The 17,321-nt window shown below is 51.8% G+C and overlaps 1 protein-coding gene across 2 annotated transcripts; it reads left to right on the top strand.

The window, feature by feature from the left end:
* The first annotated feature begins 101 nt into the window (after nt 1-101).
* On the top strand, nt 102-17,318 carry ZNF142 (zinc finger protein 142). Of its 2 annotated transcripts, XM_014852536.3 has the most exons (10): nt 102-232; nt 501-652; nt 2,206-2,519; nt 4,911-5,510; nt 6,529-6,696; nt 7,618-8,442; nt 10,214-10,391; nt 11,146-14,080; nt 14,717-14,822; nt 15,728-17,318. In XM_014852536.3, exons 3-10 carry the CDS (start codon nt 2,240-2,242, stop codon nt 16,195-16,197), a joined length of 5,562 nt encoding a protein of 1,853 aa, XP_014708022.1. In that variant the 5' UTR covers nt 102-232; nt 501-652; nt 2,206-2,239; the 3' UTR covers nt 16,198-17,318. The 2 variants fall into 2 exon arrangements, with proteins under 2 accessions (XP_014708022.1, XP_044607355.1); XM_044751420.2 differs by lacking the exons at nt 102-232; nt 501-652 and having other exon boundaries at nt 2,380-2,519; nt 5,398-5,510.
* Nucleotides 17,319-17,321: the final 3 nt, after the last annotated feature.

The following is a 17,321-nucleotide window of genomic DNA, read 5'->3' on the forward strand; positions in this document are numbered from 1 at the left end:
CTCGATGGTAGTCCGTGGGCGTCACGGCCGGGCTGGGGTGGGCGGTGAAAAACGATAGAGAAAACCATAGAGTACTCCGCCAGCGGCCAAGAGGAAGAGAGAGTGGCCTCTATACGCCCGTCGTCCTAGAGGCGGCTGGACCGGAGGCGGTCGCACGAAGGGAGTCCCGGGAGGCTGCTCCAGCTGCTGGTCGACCATAGAGATGCGGCTCCCGCTGGCCCTGGGCGGGGAGGTGAGTGAGCCGCTGCGGGGCGGGAACTATAGCAGGTAGTGCGCGTGAAGCGGGCTGGAGGCAAAAGTTTTTCGAACCCCAGGATGAGGGTGGGCCTGGGCGGCGGGAACCCTTGGGAGGAGGTGCTGAAGGGAGCGCGCCGACGAGCCGGGCCCCGGCGCATCACATCAGCCGCCCGGGGGCCTCAGCCGCGTCACTGCTCTGGACCGCGCCCGGTTACCCGCTGCCTCTCCTCAGGACCATGATCATGACGATGCTCTATCTCAAGCCTTGCAGGTTACAAAACGCCTTTCCCAGTCGCCGGATCTTTTGATTCCCGCTGCCGCCCAGCGATGTAAACGCTGTCATCGCCTCCACTTTACAGATAGGAAAGCTGAGGCCTAGAGAAGCGACGTGACTGTAGCTGTCCGAGGCCATGCGGTGAGTCGCACCCCACAGACAGCTGGAAACCCGGGTGCCTTGGTCCCCAGGCCGAGTCTCAATCTTTCTCCAGGCTTTCTCTCTGCCTTAATTTGCTCTTTCCGTTCCTCAGTGCCCCTGCCCCAAAGATAAGCTCATTTGTTCTCTTGTGACCGCCTGTCTTCCACCTCACCCCGCCTTCCAGCGGCTGAAGGTTCTCAATCTAGGCCTCACCGTGTCCTCCTTGGCTGCCCCCTGAGGCCATATATGGCAGAGCTGCCAGATTTTCCAGAGCAGCGACGATAATCAGTAATTGAAGGCTCCGGTTCCCAGAGGATCCTTTGACCCCGCCACCTTCTGAATCCCCGTGATCTGAGATTTTGAGTTGCAGGATTCTCACCTGAAACCTAATTTCCTAGCTCTAGGCCCTTACTTGATCTCCATGACTTCATTTCATCAAGTGTTTACTGTCATTCTTATTAATTACTAATTATTCAGTTTAAGCTAATTTTAGCCATATATAACAGTATATGCCATTTAGTTAGCATTCGTTTCTCAATTGTGTTCCAGTGTTCCATATGAGGCCATAGTCAATGAGTCTGAAATTTCTCCAGATGGCTTACTTTATGTGTAAGGAACCTAGGGAGAAACCTAGCTTGGTATCTTGGTAGAAACCTAGCTTTGCTCTGATGCATCTCCGTGTCTACACTTCTTCACTAGAACTCGCTTATTTGTCCAACTTGCATAGATTGTTGGTGGTTTGTGTTCAGTGAAGGGATAACGCCAATAAACTCCACTCAGAAAGCTCCAAGTCTCGGCAGGGAGCCTGATAGGTAAACAACAGTGCAGTGGGACACAGTTTTTGATAAGGTTATGTACGAGGTGCCATTAGGCCCGGGCGCGAGAGAGAGAGAAACTTAGATAAGCAGTGTCAGGAAGCCTTCACCGTGGAAGTGACATTTGTGCAGATTCTTAAAGGATAGTTAGGATTTGGTTAGGCAGACAAGAAGAGAGAGAAAGACAGAGACGGTGTGGAAGCAAAAGAGAATGTAGTGAGTCTGAGGAATGGCAAATCATTGGTATGATTGGTCCAGAGATCCCTCAAGGAGAGAGGTGGAAGATGAGTCTGGAGAGGTCAGCAGGGGTCAGGTCATGAAGGAAGGGCTTTATACCCATGCTAAGGAATAGTACGATCATAAAATGTTAAGAGGGGAAGGGACGTCTGCGATCCCTTGGCCCCACCCAGTTTTGTTGCACATGAGAAAACTGGGACCCAGGTTGCTTAATGATTTGACCAAGGTTACTTAGCTCTGAGAAACATAACCTGCAGTCATTACTGTATTGGCCAGAACTTGTTTTAGCTCTCTTCTGATATGGACCCCTGTTATCATTTTTATGCTTTTTGTTCTAAACGTTGTCATAAAAAAAACTTCTGGGTTAACTAGGTATGGCATGCCACCATGCAAGGAAATGCCTAAGTGTGCAGGCACTGGGCTGTGCACCTGCACCAGCTGGGAAGAAAGTGACAGGTCTAACTATATTTTGTTTGGTGTCTCTTCTGGTTGGTTTATCAGCATTTAAGAGGCCACAGCACACAAGTTGGTGGTGATGACAGACCCCGTGTTGGACTCACGGCCGGCCAACAGCACTGGGGAGATGGATGGACTGTGCTCTGAGCTGTTGCTGATCCCCCCACCTCTCTCAAACCGTGGAATTCTGGAGCCCCTCCAGAGCCCCTGTCCTTCTGGGAACCCCACACCTTTGCCTGCTGACCCAGGCTGCCTGCTGGTAGAAGCCACAGCAACTGAAGAGGACACAGGGAACATGGAGATCATTGTAGAAGCAGTGGCTGGAAACCTGTCCCCAGGTGCTCCTGGAGAGACCCCAGGTACAAACACAGTTGCTAGCAGGCCAGTGGAACAAGCAGCCCTGGGGTTTTCTCTTTGCTATTTTTGGTCCTTCTATAAAAATATGATGAGAACACAAGATAGCATCCTATTTTTATCCTTAGAGATGTTTTGATTTGATTTGCAGTTGGTGAATGTTGATTGAAGGTTGGCGAGGTGGTGCACAACCTTGTACCAAGCTCTTGGCAGTCTGTCCCTCCGAGGGCATCACGTCTGCTAGGCGATAATCCAGAAGGGAAGACCTTTCTGCCACCTCTGCCCAATCCTTACTCCCGTAGTCCTCTGGGACTCTTTCCTCCATATTGACCTTCCCACCCAGGAACTGCAGCCAGGGATTAGGCAAAAGGCCTAGCCTCTCTCCACCCCCTGAGTTTGGCAGGGCTCCCCAGAAGTAATCTGGTATTTCCCTGCCCTAGTTTCTTGTGTGTAACACACTTAACTCATCCAAGGCATGTTAAGAGTGGGAGTTGAGTATTTATATTTATGCTAGAAGAATGGTTCTCTCTTTTATTCTTCCCGTATCCACAACTTCTTATTTTTAGGTAACTTCCCTGTTTTTTAACTGCCATCCTCCAGGTACAGTTGTTACAACTTCTCTTGGCAGTGTATAAAGAATACTGGAAAAGATTTGCTAATTTGATCATATGATATTTCTAAACTTATATGTGGTGAAAGAAATAATAAAGAAAGAGAAAACCTGGGGAAAATATTTGCAATATATAAGAAAGAGTCGAGGCCGCCCCGGGGCCGAATGGTTAAGTTCGCATGCTCCGCTGCGGCGGCTCAGGGTTTTGCTGGTTCGGATCCTGCGCACGGACATGGCACCGCTCGTCAGGCCACGCTGAGGTGGCATCCCACATGCCACAACTAGAAGGACCCACAACTAAAATGTGCAACTGTGTACTGGGGGGATTTGGGGAGAAAAAAGCAGAAACAAAACAAAACAAAACACATGCAATATAATAAAGAGTCAATGTTTTTAAAATTCAAAGAGCCCCATAATATGAAAAAGAAACAATTTTTACAAAAAAGAGAAAAATCTACATGTAGTTCACTAAAGAAGAAATAAACATAGTCAATAACCATAGGGATTCTTAATCTCACTATCACAAATTCCGGTTAAAAATAACTATGAGATACCATTTTTGTTTCTCAACTTTGGCAAAAATTAAATGTTTATTATAATACCTAGTGTTGGTGAGGCTGTGGGGAAATAGACACTATCCTATAGCCCATGGAGAGTATAAATTAGCATCAACTTTTAAGGGTTAATTTATCTATATTACAAATTTTAAAATACACATACTCTGACCCCGTAATTCCACTTACAGGGATCTGTCCTATAGAAAGACTCACACACATGCACAAGGATACGGGGATGAGGATGCAATGGAGGGTGTTCTCTGTAACGGTTGGAAACAACTCAGATGTTCATCAGTAAGGGCAAAATTTCATTTTGATTTATCTGTGCTCTGAAGTACCATGAACTGGGCAAAAAAATACAAACATGACACCCCGGGGCTGAGTCATGGCTCTGACATTGACAAGGATGGTGGCCCTGACCTCACAGGGACCCACTTCCCTCTTGTCACAGGGCACTTGGAAGACCAAGCAAGTGTTTCCTAAGCCTTCCTTTATGAAGGTCCTGCCCGTTGCCTAAGAAATGGCAGCGATTATTATAAATGTGATTTCTCCATTTTATGAATTATTGTGCCTTTGAAAATCACTTTACAGGATATGAAAGTAAAACTATGTCATTTATGTTGCAGATATTATCCCCAGACTGTCATTTTCTTCTTTTGGGAGTTTCTGATTTTTTATTTGGGCAAAATATATTGCCTTTTCTTTTTTTTTTAAAGATTTTATTTTTTCCTTTTTCTCCCAAAGCCCCCCAGTACATAGTCGTGTATTTTTAGTTGTGGGTCCTTCTAGCTGTGGCATGTGGGACGCTGCCTCAGCGTGGCTTAATGAGCGGTGCCCTGTCCGCACCCAGGATTTGAACCGGTGAAACCCTTGGCCCCCGAAGTGAAGCGTGCGAACTTAACCACTCGGCCACGGGACTGGCCCCTGTATTGCCTTTTCTTATTGCTTTCTGGATTTGGTTAATTCTTGTTACATTCATTTAACAAATATTTATTAAGTACCTACTTTGTGCCAAGTATTGTGCTTGATACTGGGAATCTAAATGCATGTGCATGATAGGCCGGCCCTGACCAGATGGGGCTTAGAGTCCAGGTGTAGAACCAGACTTAAAGTCCATCTTCACTCCCCAAATATTAAAAGATTCTCCTACGTTTTCTACTAGTAACTAACTCCTTTGAGTCTCATTCCATCTGATTCTGTGCCTTTCTCTGTCGGTCCTCTGCCTGCAGGTGTCCTGGTAAAGGTGGTGGAGGTGTACTTCTGTGAGCGCTGTGAGCAGAGCTTCGCAGAGCCCACTCTGCTGGCCCTGCACCAGTGCACTGAGACCCTTATACAGCCTGTGCAGGGCCTCTCTAGCCCCCCATGCTCTGTAGAGCTGCCCCCCAGCAACCTCTCTCTCCCTGGCCCTCTGCAGGGCCAGGGCCCACCAGGTAGCCCCCTGTCGTGCCCCGTGTGTAGACAGGAGTTTGCCCAACCCCAGGCCCTGAAGAGCCACTTCAAGATTCACCGGGGCACTCCTGACATCTTCTCCTGCCCAGAGTCTGGCTGTGTGTTCTCCGCTGAAGATCGCAAGGGTCTGCAGCACCACCTGAGGCAGACCCACAGAGTGGTTCCTGTGCCCTGTTCTTTCCGGGGCTGTCCCCTGCTCTTCGGGAGCCAGCAGGGCATGGAGCTGCACCGGCAGGCCCATTACCCATTCCACTGCAACCTTTGCAGCTTCATGGGCTCCAACGTCAAACTCTTCCGGCAGCACCAGCGGAGCCATGGGGCCGGGACACAGGGAGAACTGTCTGCCGTTCAGAGTCTTCCATCACGAGAACTGTTGCCAGGTATGAGGCCGGGGTCCCACTGTATCCTGCCTGGAATGTAGCCACAGTCGATTTTGTAGGATGCAGTTGTTTCTATACAAGAATCCAGAGTAGTGGCTTAGTAGGACAGAATACTGGCTGACATGGGAAGGCATCTAGAAACCTTGGGCCGGTCAGAATATATGGGACAAAGAGCATGTCTTTGTCTATGACGATGAGTGAAATTTGGCTTTGACTGCGCTGTGTCCTTGGAGTTACTTGACCAATATTCTCTTCTGATCCATTTCAGAACTTTCTGAGGGCAAAAGCTAAAATGCCTTTCAGTGGCTATAGCCACTGGTAGAATGCTTGCACGCTCCCTCTTAGAACAAGTGGGATTGTGCGGGAGAAGCTAGAGTTATTTTAAAAAGAAACCTTCAAGGCAGGTGGTGCTTCACTGATTCTTACTCATCTTGGTCTGCAAAAAAGGGCATGTGGTGAGCAGGAGGAAATAGAGAAACCAGGCCAGGAGAGGCCAAGATTGTGATCAGAATTTGGCTTGCTAAGACTCATCTGTGCTCTGTTCCCAAAGAGAAGACCCCTCTTTCCTGGGAAATAGTCATATGTCTTTGTCTTACCAAGGCAACTTGCTAGAAGGATAGAAGGGGACAGGGTGTGACCCTGAATTGCTGAGTTGGATTTCTGAGCAGAACAGTTTAGAGGTCAGTGTATGCTCACCTGCACTGAGCCACCAGCCATTAGCCCTGAGGACTGAGCCAGGGAAGTGCAGTCTACCCATTCTCCACCTCACAGCGTCTGACCCCACTCCAGTGACCTCAGAGCTCCTACCTTCAAGGCATCTGGGGATGGTGTTATCTGAGGTTTGATTTACCTTAGGCTGGAGTGTTACTGATAGCTGGAATAAATTTATATACATAGGACCCAGATTACCTTATGGTCAATGGGGGAGAGGGTGATTCTGCCAGCCAGGAAGAGAAGTACCAGCATTCAGTGCTCTCATTGGCTCCTGTAGACGTCATCAAGTTTTCTGTGTCTCCAGCTCCCAAACTGCCCCCAGGAGGGGGAGAGCCTTTGGAGGAAGCAGGTACGCCCTTGCCTGGGCAGGAGTCAGCTGAAGAGGAGGACATAGAGGAAGAAGAGGAGAGTGGCACCCTGAAGGACTCCCAGAAGGCCCTGGAGAAAGGCCAGGGGGCTCAGCAGTTGGAAGGTAATGACCCCATTAGGCTTGGACTGCTCGCTGGGGAGGAGTGGACTGTGGAGAGCCTGGCTTTGAAGCTCTAGGGTTTGGTTCTTCTGAGCTTTGGTTCAGATCCTTTGGTTCTTAACATCCCACTGTGACGTGTCTAGTGGGACGATGACAAATGAGTCAAGACTCTAGTAACACGGAGTAGGGTTAGACTGAGTTTGCTCTCCTGGGCTGGGTGTCCTCGGCAGAAAGCTCCTTTCTAGGGGAGGAGAGAGTAATATAGTATAAGAGGCCAAAGGTTATTGATGATCTGCAGCCTGTCTTCTCTGGCATTGAGCCCCCTAAGATTTTTTTCTGAATTCTTGCTTCCCAGTTTCCCAACTCAATAGAACATTTGAAACCCATCGCACAGGGAGCGTATTTCCTGTCAGGGGAATACGAAAGATCTGATTGTATGTATTACCAGCTCTCTGTGGGCTAGAACTCAGGGAGTCAGTGTTTGGAAGTACGAGTACTTTACCTTCTTCTCTTCCTTTCCGCTCACTCCCTATGGGGTTCTCTTCCTTCCAACCAGCCCTGCTAATCCTTCTGCCTACCCCCATGAACAAGGGCAGGAAGAATAAGAATGTTCCATCCAGATTGTTCTTTTGAGCAGCGCTAGACTAAGGCTCAGGAATAGTGGCTGGCTGGGTAAAGCACTTCAGACAGGCCACAGCAAGGTCTGAGAAGTCCTTATGATTTTGTTTCTCTAAATACTTGAATTTCTCATCTCTTCTTTGAGACTACAGTGTTTGAGATGCTGTGATTTGGTTTCCTGGAGAGAAAGGGGAAAGGCCATACAACATGTATGTCTGGGCAAAATAAAGTTCTCCCGTTATCTAGCCAGCTGCTGGCCTTTTGAAGAATCTCGCTCTCAACCCTCTCTGCCTTTCCCTCTCCCAGGGGATGTGGCTTCTGGCACCGAGTCCCTCTTCAAGACCCACAGGTGTCCAGAATGCAAGCGCTGCTTTAAGAAGCGGACCCATCTGGTGGAGCACCTGCATCTCCACTTCCCAGACCCCAGCCTCCAGTGCCCCAACTGCCAGAAGTTCTTCACCAGTAAGAGCAAGCTCAAGACCCATCTGCTCCGGGAGCTGGGCCAGAAGGCCCACCGCTGCCCACTGTGCCACTACAGTGCAGTGGAGAGGAATGCACTCAACCGCCACATGGCCAGCATGCACGAGGATATTTCCAACTTCTACTCGGACACCTATGCCTGTCCCGTCTGCCGTGAGGAATTCCGCCTTAGCCAGGCCCTTAAAGAGCATCTCAAGAGCCACACGGCAGCGGCTGCGGCCGAGCCGTTGCCCCTCCGCTGCTTTCAGGAGGGCTGCAGCTACGTGGCGCCCGACCGCAAGGCCTTCATAAAGCACCTGAAGGAGAGCCATGGGGTGCGGGCTGTGGAGTGCCGCCATCACTCGTGTCCCATGCTCTTTGCCACAGCAGAAGCCATGGAGGCCCACCACAAGAGCCACTATGCCTTCCACTGCCCCCACTGTGACTTTGCCTGCTCCAACAAGCACCTGTTCCGCAAACACAAGAAGCAGGGCCACCCTGGCAGTGAAGAGCTGCGCTGCACATTCTGCCCCTTTGCCACCTTCAACCCAGTGGCCTACCAGGACCATGTGGGCAAGATGCACGCCCACGAGAAGATCCACCAGTGTCCTGAGTGCAGCTTCGCCACTGCCCACAAGAGGGTGCTCATCCGCCACATGCTGCTGCACACCGGTGAGATGGCTTCCCTCTCCACGGGAATAGGATAGGAGGAGGAGGACGGCAAACGTGTGCTTCCCTGTACGGACACACAGAGGGCTTCGCATGCTTTGTCTCATTTGCCTTAGCCTTTCTGACATAAACCTAGTATTTGTAGTTTATAAGTCAGCCTTAATCTGAGTGTCACTCAGCTAGGAAAGTGGTCAGGCTGGGGTTTGAATCCAGGCGTCTGTTTGAGCCTGTGCTTTACACTGTGCACTGGCCTTACCCTTACGGTCCTGTCCACTTCTGCCCACCCCTAGTCAGGCTTGGGCGGGTCAGCACCCAGCCTGGCAAAGCGAAGAAACTCAGACCAGGACAGATACCTTCCTTTGCAGTTCAAGTTTTGGGATGGGCTGTGAGAGCCAGGGGCCAGGAGGCAGAGCCATCATACCTGTCATAGCCTTGGCAGCCGTGATACTGAAGCACAGTCATGTCTGGGGGCCTGGAAGTTGCAGGTGTGTTAACTCAGACTGTTAACTGGTTACCAGCATTACTAATGCTTTGAGTGACAAGCAAATCAGGCTTCCTGCTACAGCAGCATCCCATTTGATCTCTGTGTAAGTGTCAGTGGATTGACGAGACATTAAAAAGTCTCATCAAACACTCTAGTTTGGGAGTACAGTTTTTAGGTAGCTTGGGGCAAAGCTGTTGTTCTCATTGAAAAGTTCATTTCTATACATGCTTTAGTCACAAAATCTCGTTTTTCCAAGGCCTTTCCTAAAACCTTACATCTATATAGTGCTTTATAGTTAACAGAGTACTTTCATAAATGTTCTCTCATTTAATCCATGACACCAGTCTTGTAAGGAAGGCAGGCAAAGATGAGAAACTCTGAAAAGTTTAATGGCCTGTTTCAGGGTTGCACAGCTAGTATCAGAACCAGAGCCAGAACACCACGCCGCTTGCCTGTCACCACAGAGAAAGGTCTGAGTGGTGGGCAGGGATAACAGGGAAGGGTCCAGAAGGACTGCGGCTCCCAGCCTCTCAGTGCCCAGTCTTGACCAACTACACAGACAGCTCATCCTCGAGTTCTCACTGGGTGCTATTGAGGACTTTGGGCATCTCATTTAATCTTCATATCAACCGTATGAGGTCAGTATTTTGTTGCCCCTGTTGTGGAGACAAGGACACTGAGACTTAGAGGGTTAAATGACCTGCCCCAGGCCACAGTGAATAGTCTCTGTGCATCAGCCTCTTCCTCTGTAGAAGGAGGTCGCATAATACCTGCCTCCTAGGGCTGTCGTGAGGATTCAGTACAAGGAGGCATTTCTGTAAAGCGCTCAGAAAGGTGTCTGGCACATGGTGAGCACTATATAAATGTGGCTGTTAATCCTTATTACTGTGTTGGACTCCAGAGTCAGAGTTCTTAAGCCCTGTGTTGTATTGCCTAAGTTTTTCTCCTTCTCTTCCACAAAACTGGAAGGAGTCAGGCTAAGTGGAGCAGTTGGCCATTAGTGCCAAGAAGCTGTCTAACAAATCAGGAGTGGACTGTAGAGCTAGTTTTGAAAAGCTCAGTCTTCACTTTCCTGCCATCTTCGCTGATGCTGGAGCAAGAAGTGGCTGTCTGAGAGGGCAGAGAAGCAGCAGTGACTGTGAGATGAGCGCATCAGGTAGCTGTGGAGCTTTAGCACCTGCTGGCACGAGGGCAAGCTTGCTGGGAAAAATAGTCTGTTTGCTCACTTGATCTGCGTCTGACCTTTGTTTTCTCCCCTCTCATCCCCACCTACCCCCATCCCCACGTAAGGCGAGAAGCCTCACAAGTGTGAGCTGTGTGACTTCACGTGCCGAGACGTGAGCTACCTATCCAAGCACATGCTGACCCACTCCAACACCAAGGATTACATGTGCACTGAGTGTGGCTATGTCACCAAATGGAAGCACTACCTCAGTGTGCACATGCGAAAACATGCAGGCGACCTCAGGTATGAGTGCACGCATCCCCCCATCCCTCTCCCAAGACCCTTATGCTAAGCTCGCCTCCTCTGGGATTCAACTTCTGGCCCTGTTGCTCTTCTGGCCTCCGAGAGACTGCTCCTAACACCCTCTCTGCTCCTCTCATCTCCACTCCATTGGTTATAGCTGGCCTCTGTGCCTGTGGCCTGGTCTGCATGGTGAGAGCTCTCTGGGCTCAGGGAAGGGAGGACAGACCCAGAGACTAAGGTGTCACTTCAGTTCTCAGAGTCCAGTCCTGGGAAAGTAGAGGGACAACATGTGTGGCCCCAATCCTGGCCATTTCCAGATCCAGCCAAGTTCCCCTCTGATCTGCTGGCACAGCTGGCTAGGGTTTTTCCTTAGCTTTCATGCCTTCCTGGGAGAATAAGGAACTGGGCACAGAAACCTGCCCTGTGGGACTGTAGCCATGTCAGCTCCTTAGAAGTCCACAGTGGGTTGCTGATTCATGATATCTTCCCTTTAGGAGGCAATATAGAGCTGGCGTTAGAACTCGAGCCCTGAAGCTAGACTGTCTCTACCCTTCACTTCCTTTGTAACCTTAGGCAAGTTATTAACTTCTGTAAAATATATATGTATGTCACAGGGTAGTGGAAAAGAAGATTAAATTAGATGATGCATGTATACTGCTGAAGGTAGAGCCTGGCCCATAGTAAGTATTTCTTTAGCAACCGTTGGTTGTTATGATTCAATTATAATTGTGACTCCTTCTCCCCCTCCTCACAGATACCAGTGCAACCAGTGCTCCTACCGCTGCCACCGGGCTGATCAGCTGAGCAGCCACAAGCTGCGGCACCAGGGCAAGTCCCTGATGTGTGAGGTGTGTGCCTTCGCTTGCAAGCGGAAGTACGAGCTGCAGAAGCATATGGCTTCCCAGCACCACCCCGGCACGCCAGCCCCACTCTACCCCTGCCGCTACTGCAGCTACCAGAGCCGCCACAAGCAGGCCCTGCTGAGCCACGAGAACTGCAAGCACACGCGCCTCCGCGAGTTCTGCTGTGCCCTCTGCGACTACCGCACCTTCAGCAACACCACCCTCTTCTTCCACAAGCGCAAGGCCCACGGCTACGTGCCTGGGGATCAGGTCTGGCAGCTCCGCTATGCCAGCCAGGAGCCAGAAGAGGGGCCCAGACAGTGCCCGACACCCCCAGCAGACTTAGAGCCCTCAAGCCAGCTGTCTGCCCAGCCTGAGGGGCCGGACCAAGACCCTGGGACTGTGGTGGACCCCAGCTTGGACCAGGCCCTGCAAGAGACCAGTGAGGAAGACAGCAGCAGGAGACAGGATGGCAGTGAGGTTCCCCAGGGGGCTGGCCTGGTTGGCAGCCCCAGTCCAGCAGAGGTAGATGAGAGCGGCTGCACACTGCACCTAGAGGCCCTGGGAGTAGAGCTGGGGCCTGTCGCCGAGCCACCCCTTGAGGAGATCGCTGAAATAGCCCCTGTGGAGTTCAGGCCCTTGGATCCCTCAGGGCCGCTAAGACTGGAAGAGCCAGAATCAACTTTGACAGAGCTGTCTACCTTTGAAGGTGCTGGGACTTCTGGTTTGGGTGCTGAAGAAGAGCCCATTCTGGAAAAGCCAGTCCCTGAGCGCCCCAGAAGTCCCCCTTCCTCAGAGGATCCCCCTAACAGCTGGGTGGGACCCTTCAAGGCAACTCCACCTACGGAGACAGCACCCCTGCCCCAGTTCCCTGAATCAGAGTTGTTACTCAAGGCCCTAAGGAGGCAGGACAAAGAACAGGCAGAGGCCCTGGTGCTGGAGGGGCGGGTTCAGATGGTGGTGATACAGGGAGAGGGGCGGGCTTTCCGCTGTCCACACTGTCCTTTCATCACCCGCCGGGAGAAGGCGCTGAGTCTGCACTCTAGGACTGGGTGCCAGGGCCGCCGAGAGCCCCTGCTGTGCCCTGAGTGTGGGGCGAGCTTCAAGCAACAGCGTGGCCTCAGCACCCACCTGCTGAAGAAGTGCCCTGTTCTGCTCAGAAAGAATAAGGGTTTGCCCAGAGCAGATTCACCCATCCCTCTGCGTCCTCTGCCCCGGGGCACCCAGGCCTCAGAGAATGCAGAAGGTGGGAAGCCCCCACATGCACCATTAGAAGTAGAGCTGGTGCTCCTAAAAGATGCTGCTTCTGAGCTTCCTAGGGAGCCAGAAGAAATAGAGGAGACTCTGGCCACGCTCTCTGGCTCCACAGTCCCTCCTGCAGGAAACTGCTCACCCTCAGAGACCCCTGAGAAGTTCCACTTTGAGCAGGGCAAGTTTCACTGCAACTCCTGCCCGTTCCTTTGTTCTCGGCTCTCCTCCATTACATCCCACGTGTCTGAAGGCTGCCGCGGGGGACGTGGTGGGGGAGGAAAGCGAGGGGCCTCCCAGACCCAGCCTGTTGTGTCCCCACTAAGCAGTGGGGACTCTGCTCCCCTAAGCAATGGGAATACAGAGTGCAGCCCTGGTGATGGGGACACAGCTCTGGTTCCAAAGCAAAAGGGGGCTCGCTTCTCCTGCCCCACGTGTCCCTTTAGCTGCCAGCAGGAACGGGCTCTGAGGACTCACCAGACCCGGGGATGCCCCCTTGAGCAGTCTGGAGAGCTGCACTGTGGCCTCTGCCCGTTCACTGCTCCTGCTGCTGCTGCCCTGAGGCTCCACCAGAAGCGGAGGCATCCCACCGCATCCCCAGCCCGTGGCCCCCGGCCCCCTCTTCAGTGTGGGGACTGTGGCTTCACCTGTAAGCAGAGCCGGTGCCTACAGCAGCACCGGCGCCTCAAGCACGAAGGCGTGAAGCCACATCAGTGCCCTTTCTGTGACTTTTCCACCACAAGACGGTATCGGTTGGAGGCTCACCAGTCCCGACACACAGGTGTTGGCCGCATCCCCTGCAGCTCCTGTCCTCAGACATTTGGTACCAACTCAAAACTGCGCTTGCACCGGCTGAGGGTCCACGACAAAACACCCACGCACTTCTGTCCACTCTGTGACTACAGTGGCTACCTTCGCCATGACATCACTCGCCATGTCAACAGCTGCCACCAGGGCACCCCGGCCTTTGCCTGCCCCCAGTGTGAGGCCCAGTTCAGCTCTGAGACAGCACTCAAGCAGCATGCTCTGCGCAGGCATCCTGAGCCTACACCCCCAGTCTCGGGCTCTCCCACAGAGGCCACTGAGGGCCCCCTGCACTGCTCCCGCTGTGGGTTGCTGTGCCCCAGTCCTGCCAGCCTGCGAGGACACACCCGTAAACAGCACCCCCGGCTCGAGTGTGGGGCTTGCCAGGAGGCCTTCCCCAGCCGGCCAGCACTGGATGAGCACCGGAGGCAACAGCATTTCAGCCACCGCTGCCAGCTCTGTGACTTTGCTGCCCGGGAGCGGGTGGGCCTGGTGAAGCACTACTTGGAACAGCATGAGGAGACTTCAGCAGTGGCAGCAGCCTCAGATGGGGATGGGGATGCTGGCCAGCCGCCTCTGCGCTGCCCCTTCTGTGACTTTGCCTGCCGCCATCAGCTGGTGCTAGATCACCATGTGAAAGGGCACGGGGGCACCCGGCTCTACAAGTGCACCGACTGTGCTTACAGCACCAAGAATCGGCAGAAGATCACCTGGCATAGCCGCATCCACACTGGGGAAAAGCCCTACCGCTGTCACCTCTGTCCCTATGCCTGTGCTGACCCCTCTCGCCTCAAGGTAAGGTCAGGGGCCATGGGGGCCAGGGATGGAAGGAGTGCAGGCTGTGGAGTTAAACTGCCTGGGTTCTCTAATCCTGACTCTTCCAAGTATTAGCTCTGTGACCTGGTCAAGTTCCTTAACTTCTCCAAGCCTCAGATTCCTCATCTGTAAAAAGGGGATAATACTTCGTAGGATTGTTCCAAAGATAAAAGTCCATAATATATGCGAGGCATTGATAAAGGCATGCAATAGGTTGGGGATAATTTGGATGATAATAACAGCTAACATTTATTGAGCACTTACTGTATGCTGGAGACTGTAATTTTAATCTTTTCAAAACTATGAGATATAGTTACTTTCACTGCTTCCCGCTTTACAGAATAATAAACTGAGAATTAGAGGTTAAGTCATCCAAAGACACAGTGATAAGTGGCAGAGCTGAGATAGTCAGGGCAGACCTACAGGTAGGCTGATGGGTTAGGTTTGTGTCAAAGTGACCAGGTCCTGATTGGTACTAGGAATCTGGATAGGATCAGAGCAGGGAATGGGATTATCTGCCAGCAGTTTCTCTGCCTACTTGCCCTAATTCCACATCCAATGCGTACCAAGGGGTGCACATCTTCTGGGTAGACTCTTTGTTCTTCCCCCCTCCAGTACCATATGAGGATTCACAAGGAGGAACGGAAGTATCTGTGTCCCGACTGTGGCTACAAGTGCAAGTGGGTCAACCAGCTCAAGTACCATATGACCAAGCACACAGGTGAGTCTGCATGGTTTTGACGGGCCCAAGGGCTTCCCGGGTTCCCTGGCACACCCAACCTGCCTAGTGTGGTGTCCGTCCTTATTCAGATTCAGGATGCACATCAAGTTTCACATTGAGGGTAGTGGGTAGTCTGAATAGCTTCCCAACACACTGAAGACCTGTCACAGTCGGAAGAGGGATAAACCTGAGAGTCTGGGCCTTTGTTCTTTGCAAGAGCTTCCTGGGTGATTGTGGCACAAAGTTGAGAACCCCCCAACTCAAACATGAGTGACTAGCTGGTTCCTACACAGACATGATGGAATATCATGAGTAAGGAGGAGAGAGTGGAGGGTTCACCTGTTTTAACTTATCCCTCTTTCCTCCTGGGCATGGAGTCCACGAACTGTGGGCTCTCAGAAAAAGGTTGACGATGGTGTGCCTGTGATTATTGCATATGGTCCGCCATGTAAAGGAATGACCAGATGTATTTCAAGACCCTCTGCATTTATGAATGCCACTTCTTTTGCCTCCACCTTTTCCCTTAGGCACTTTCTTTTACATCTTGAGTTGAACAAGGAGTTATATTTAAATGGATTCCCAAATTTCGAGTACCCCATGACCAAAAGGGGGTTGGAATTCCCCAAGTGGAAATCCTATCATATTTGAGTATTCATTGTTACCAGGGGGCTACTTAGGGGTCCAGTTAGTTATCAGCATCCATTGAGCACTCACTGTATACAAGGGGCTGTGTTGGGAGAAGGACATAGAAATGTCAGACAAGAATGGAACATTCCAAAGATAAGGTCATTAGTCAGCTTGCTGCTTGTGTTTTTTATGCCCCAGAATCACAGTGACTCTTATGGTCCACTGAACCTTGTTCCACCCCCTTCAACGGTGATTTGTTCCCTTGCCCTGTCTTCCAGGACTGAAGCCATACCAGTGTCCCGAGTGTGAGTACTGCACCAACCGAGCTGATGCACTGCGCGTACACCAGGAGACACGGCACCGGGAAGCACGGGCCTTCATGTGTGAGCAGTGCGGCAAGGCCTTCAAGACGCGCTTCCTGCTGCGCACCCACCTCCGCAAACACAGCGAGGCCAAACCCTATGTGTGCAATGTGTGCCACCGCGCTTTCCGCTGGGCTGCTGGCCTGCGCCATCATGCCCTCACCCACACTGACCGCCACCCCTTCTTCTGCCGCCTCTGCAGCTACAAGGCCAAGCAGAAATTCCAGGTGGTCAAGCACGTGCGCAGGCACCACCCTGACCAGGCTGACCCGAACCAGGGCGTAGGCAAAGACCCCACCACACCCACAGTGCACCTGCATGACGTGCAGTTGGAAGACCCCAACCCTCCTGCTCCTGCTGCTCCCCCAACTGGACCTGAAGGCTGAGAGCCTACCCCGCCTCCCAGACAAGAAGAGGGCGTGGCCCAGGCTGCAGACTGGAACCAGAGCCAGCCTGAGGAGCTCAGGGCCTACGCAAGGGCTGGCTTTTGGGGTGTCAGAGTGGCTGGAACCCTCTTGGGACTCTGGCTATAGTACTTTGAGGTTGACGGCTACATAAAAGAGAGACATGGACCACAAATTGCTTTCTTGTTGGGGCACGCTGTGTTTTTAACCTGTGAGTTCCTAATTTCTTCCTCATTACTCCACCAAAGTCCCTGGCCATATGATCTTGGTTTTACCCATTCCATCTTCTCTTTCCTTCTTACTAGGTCGAGTCCTATTTTCTTTCAGCATCCTCAAACAGTTGTATCTAACCGCATGTGCTGTTGTGCCTAATGCTCTATAAAGCATGTTAAACAGAATGGTTACTAGCTCATAGACTCCTGCAAGTCCCTGTCTTAACATTTCCAGGCTGTCCTCTCAATCTGCCCTCTCCCCTCAGACCTCTGCCTCTCCTTTGTCTCCTTCCACCTTCACCGAGTGACTGATTCTGAAACAGGCCCAGGTCTGCCTTCTCTCTGGCCTTGAGCCTGTCCTGGCCCTCGCCTGCTCCCTATTTCCCAGCCCCTTTGTCTGCCTCTGCAGGGAGCATTGCCACCTACTATGCATCCTCCTGGAAGTGGCTGTAATTCAGCCTCAGTCCTCAGACTGGCCTGGCAGCTACACTAGAGTGAAAGCACAGGAACAGTGTAAAAGGCGGGGACGGGGAGGCACCTCTCTAATGCAGAGGTCTGTATGAGCCTCACAGTGGCAGTGTAATCAGTTGTCTCAACTGGGACACACTGGAAAAATTAAATAGGGTACTGTTAGGAATTGTACTGGGATAATAGACATAACCCAGGACTATTCCAGGCAAACTCTTCAGGAGGGCTGGGATCGCACTGCCCTTTGTCTCCTCCTTTTGCCCTGCCCCTTAGAAGCCACACTTCTGTACCCTTCCTATGCAGCACATGCAGGGGGCCCTGGAAATCTCTGGTTTCTCCACCTTTTCCCTGACCCACCTGTCTACCCAAATGTCCCCCAAACCTCATACCTCCCCTTCTTGCCCAACAATGACAGACCGTACTCAA

This window comes from Equus asinus, chromosome 19, assembly GCF_041296235.1.
Source record: "Equus asinus isolate D_3611 breed Donkey chromosome 19, EquAss-T2T_v2, whole genome shotgun sequence".
Taxonomy (NCBI): domain Eukaryota; kingdom Metazoa; phylum Chordata; class Mammalia; order Perissodactyla; family Equidae; genus Equus; species Equus asinus.

Bases quoted from the DNA above. Each gene is read 5' to 3' on its own strand.
- ZNF142 (XM_014852536.3), top strand. From the start codon at position 2,240: ATGACAGACCCCGTGTTGGACTCACGGCCGGCCAACAGCACTGGGGAG. The intron at 6,697-7,617 runs GTAATGACCCCA...TCCCTCTCCCAG, and splicing joins GGGGGCTCAGCAGTTGGAAG to GGGATGTGGCTTCTGGCACC. The intron at 10,392-11,145 runs GTATGAGTGCAC...CCCTCCTCACAG, and splicing joins AAACATGCAGGCGACCTCAG to ATACCAGTGCAACCAGTGCT.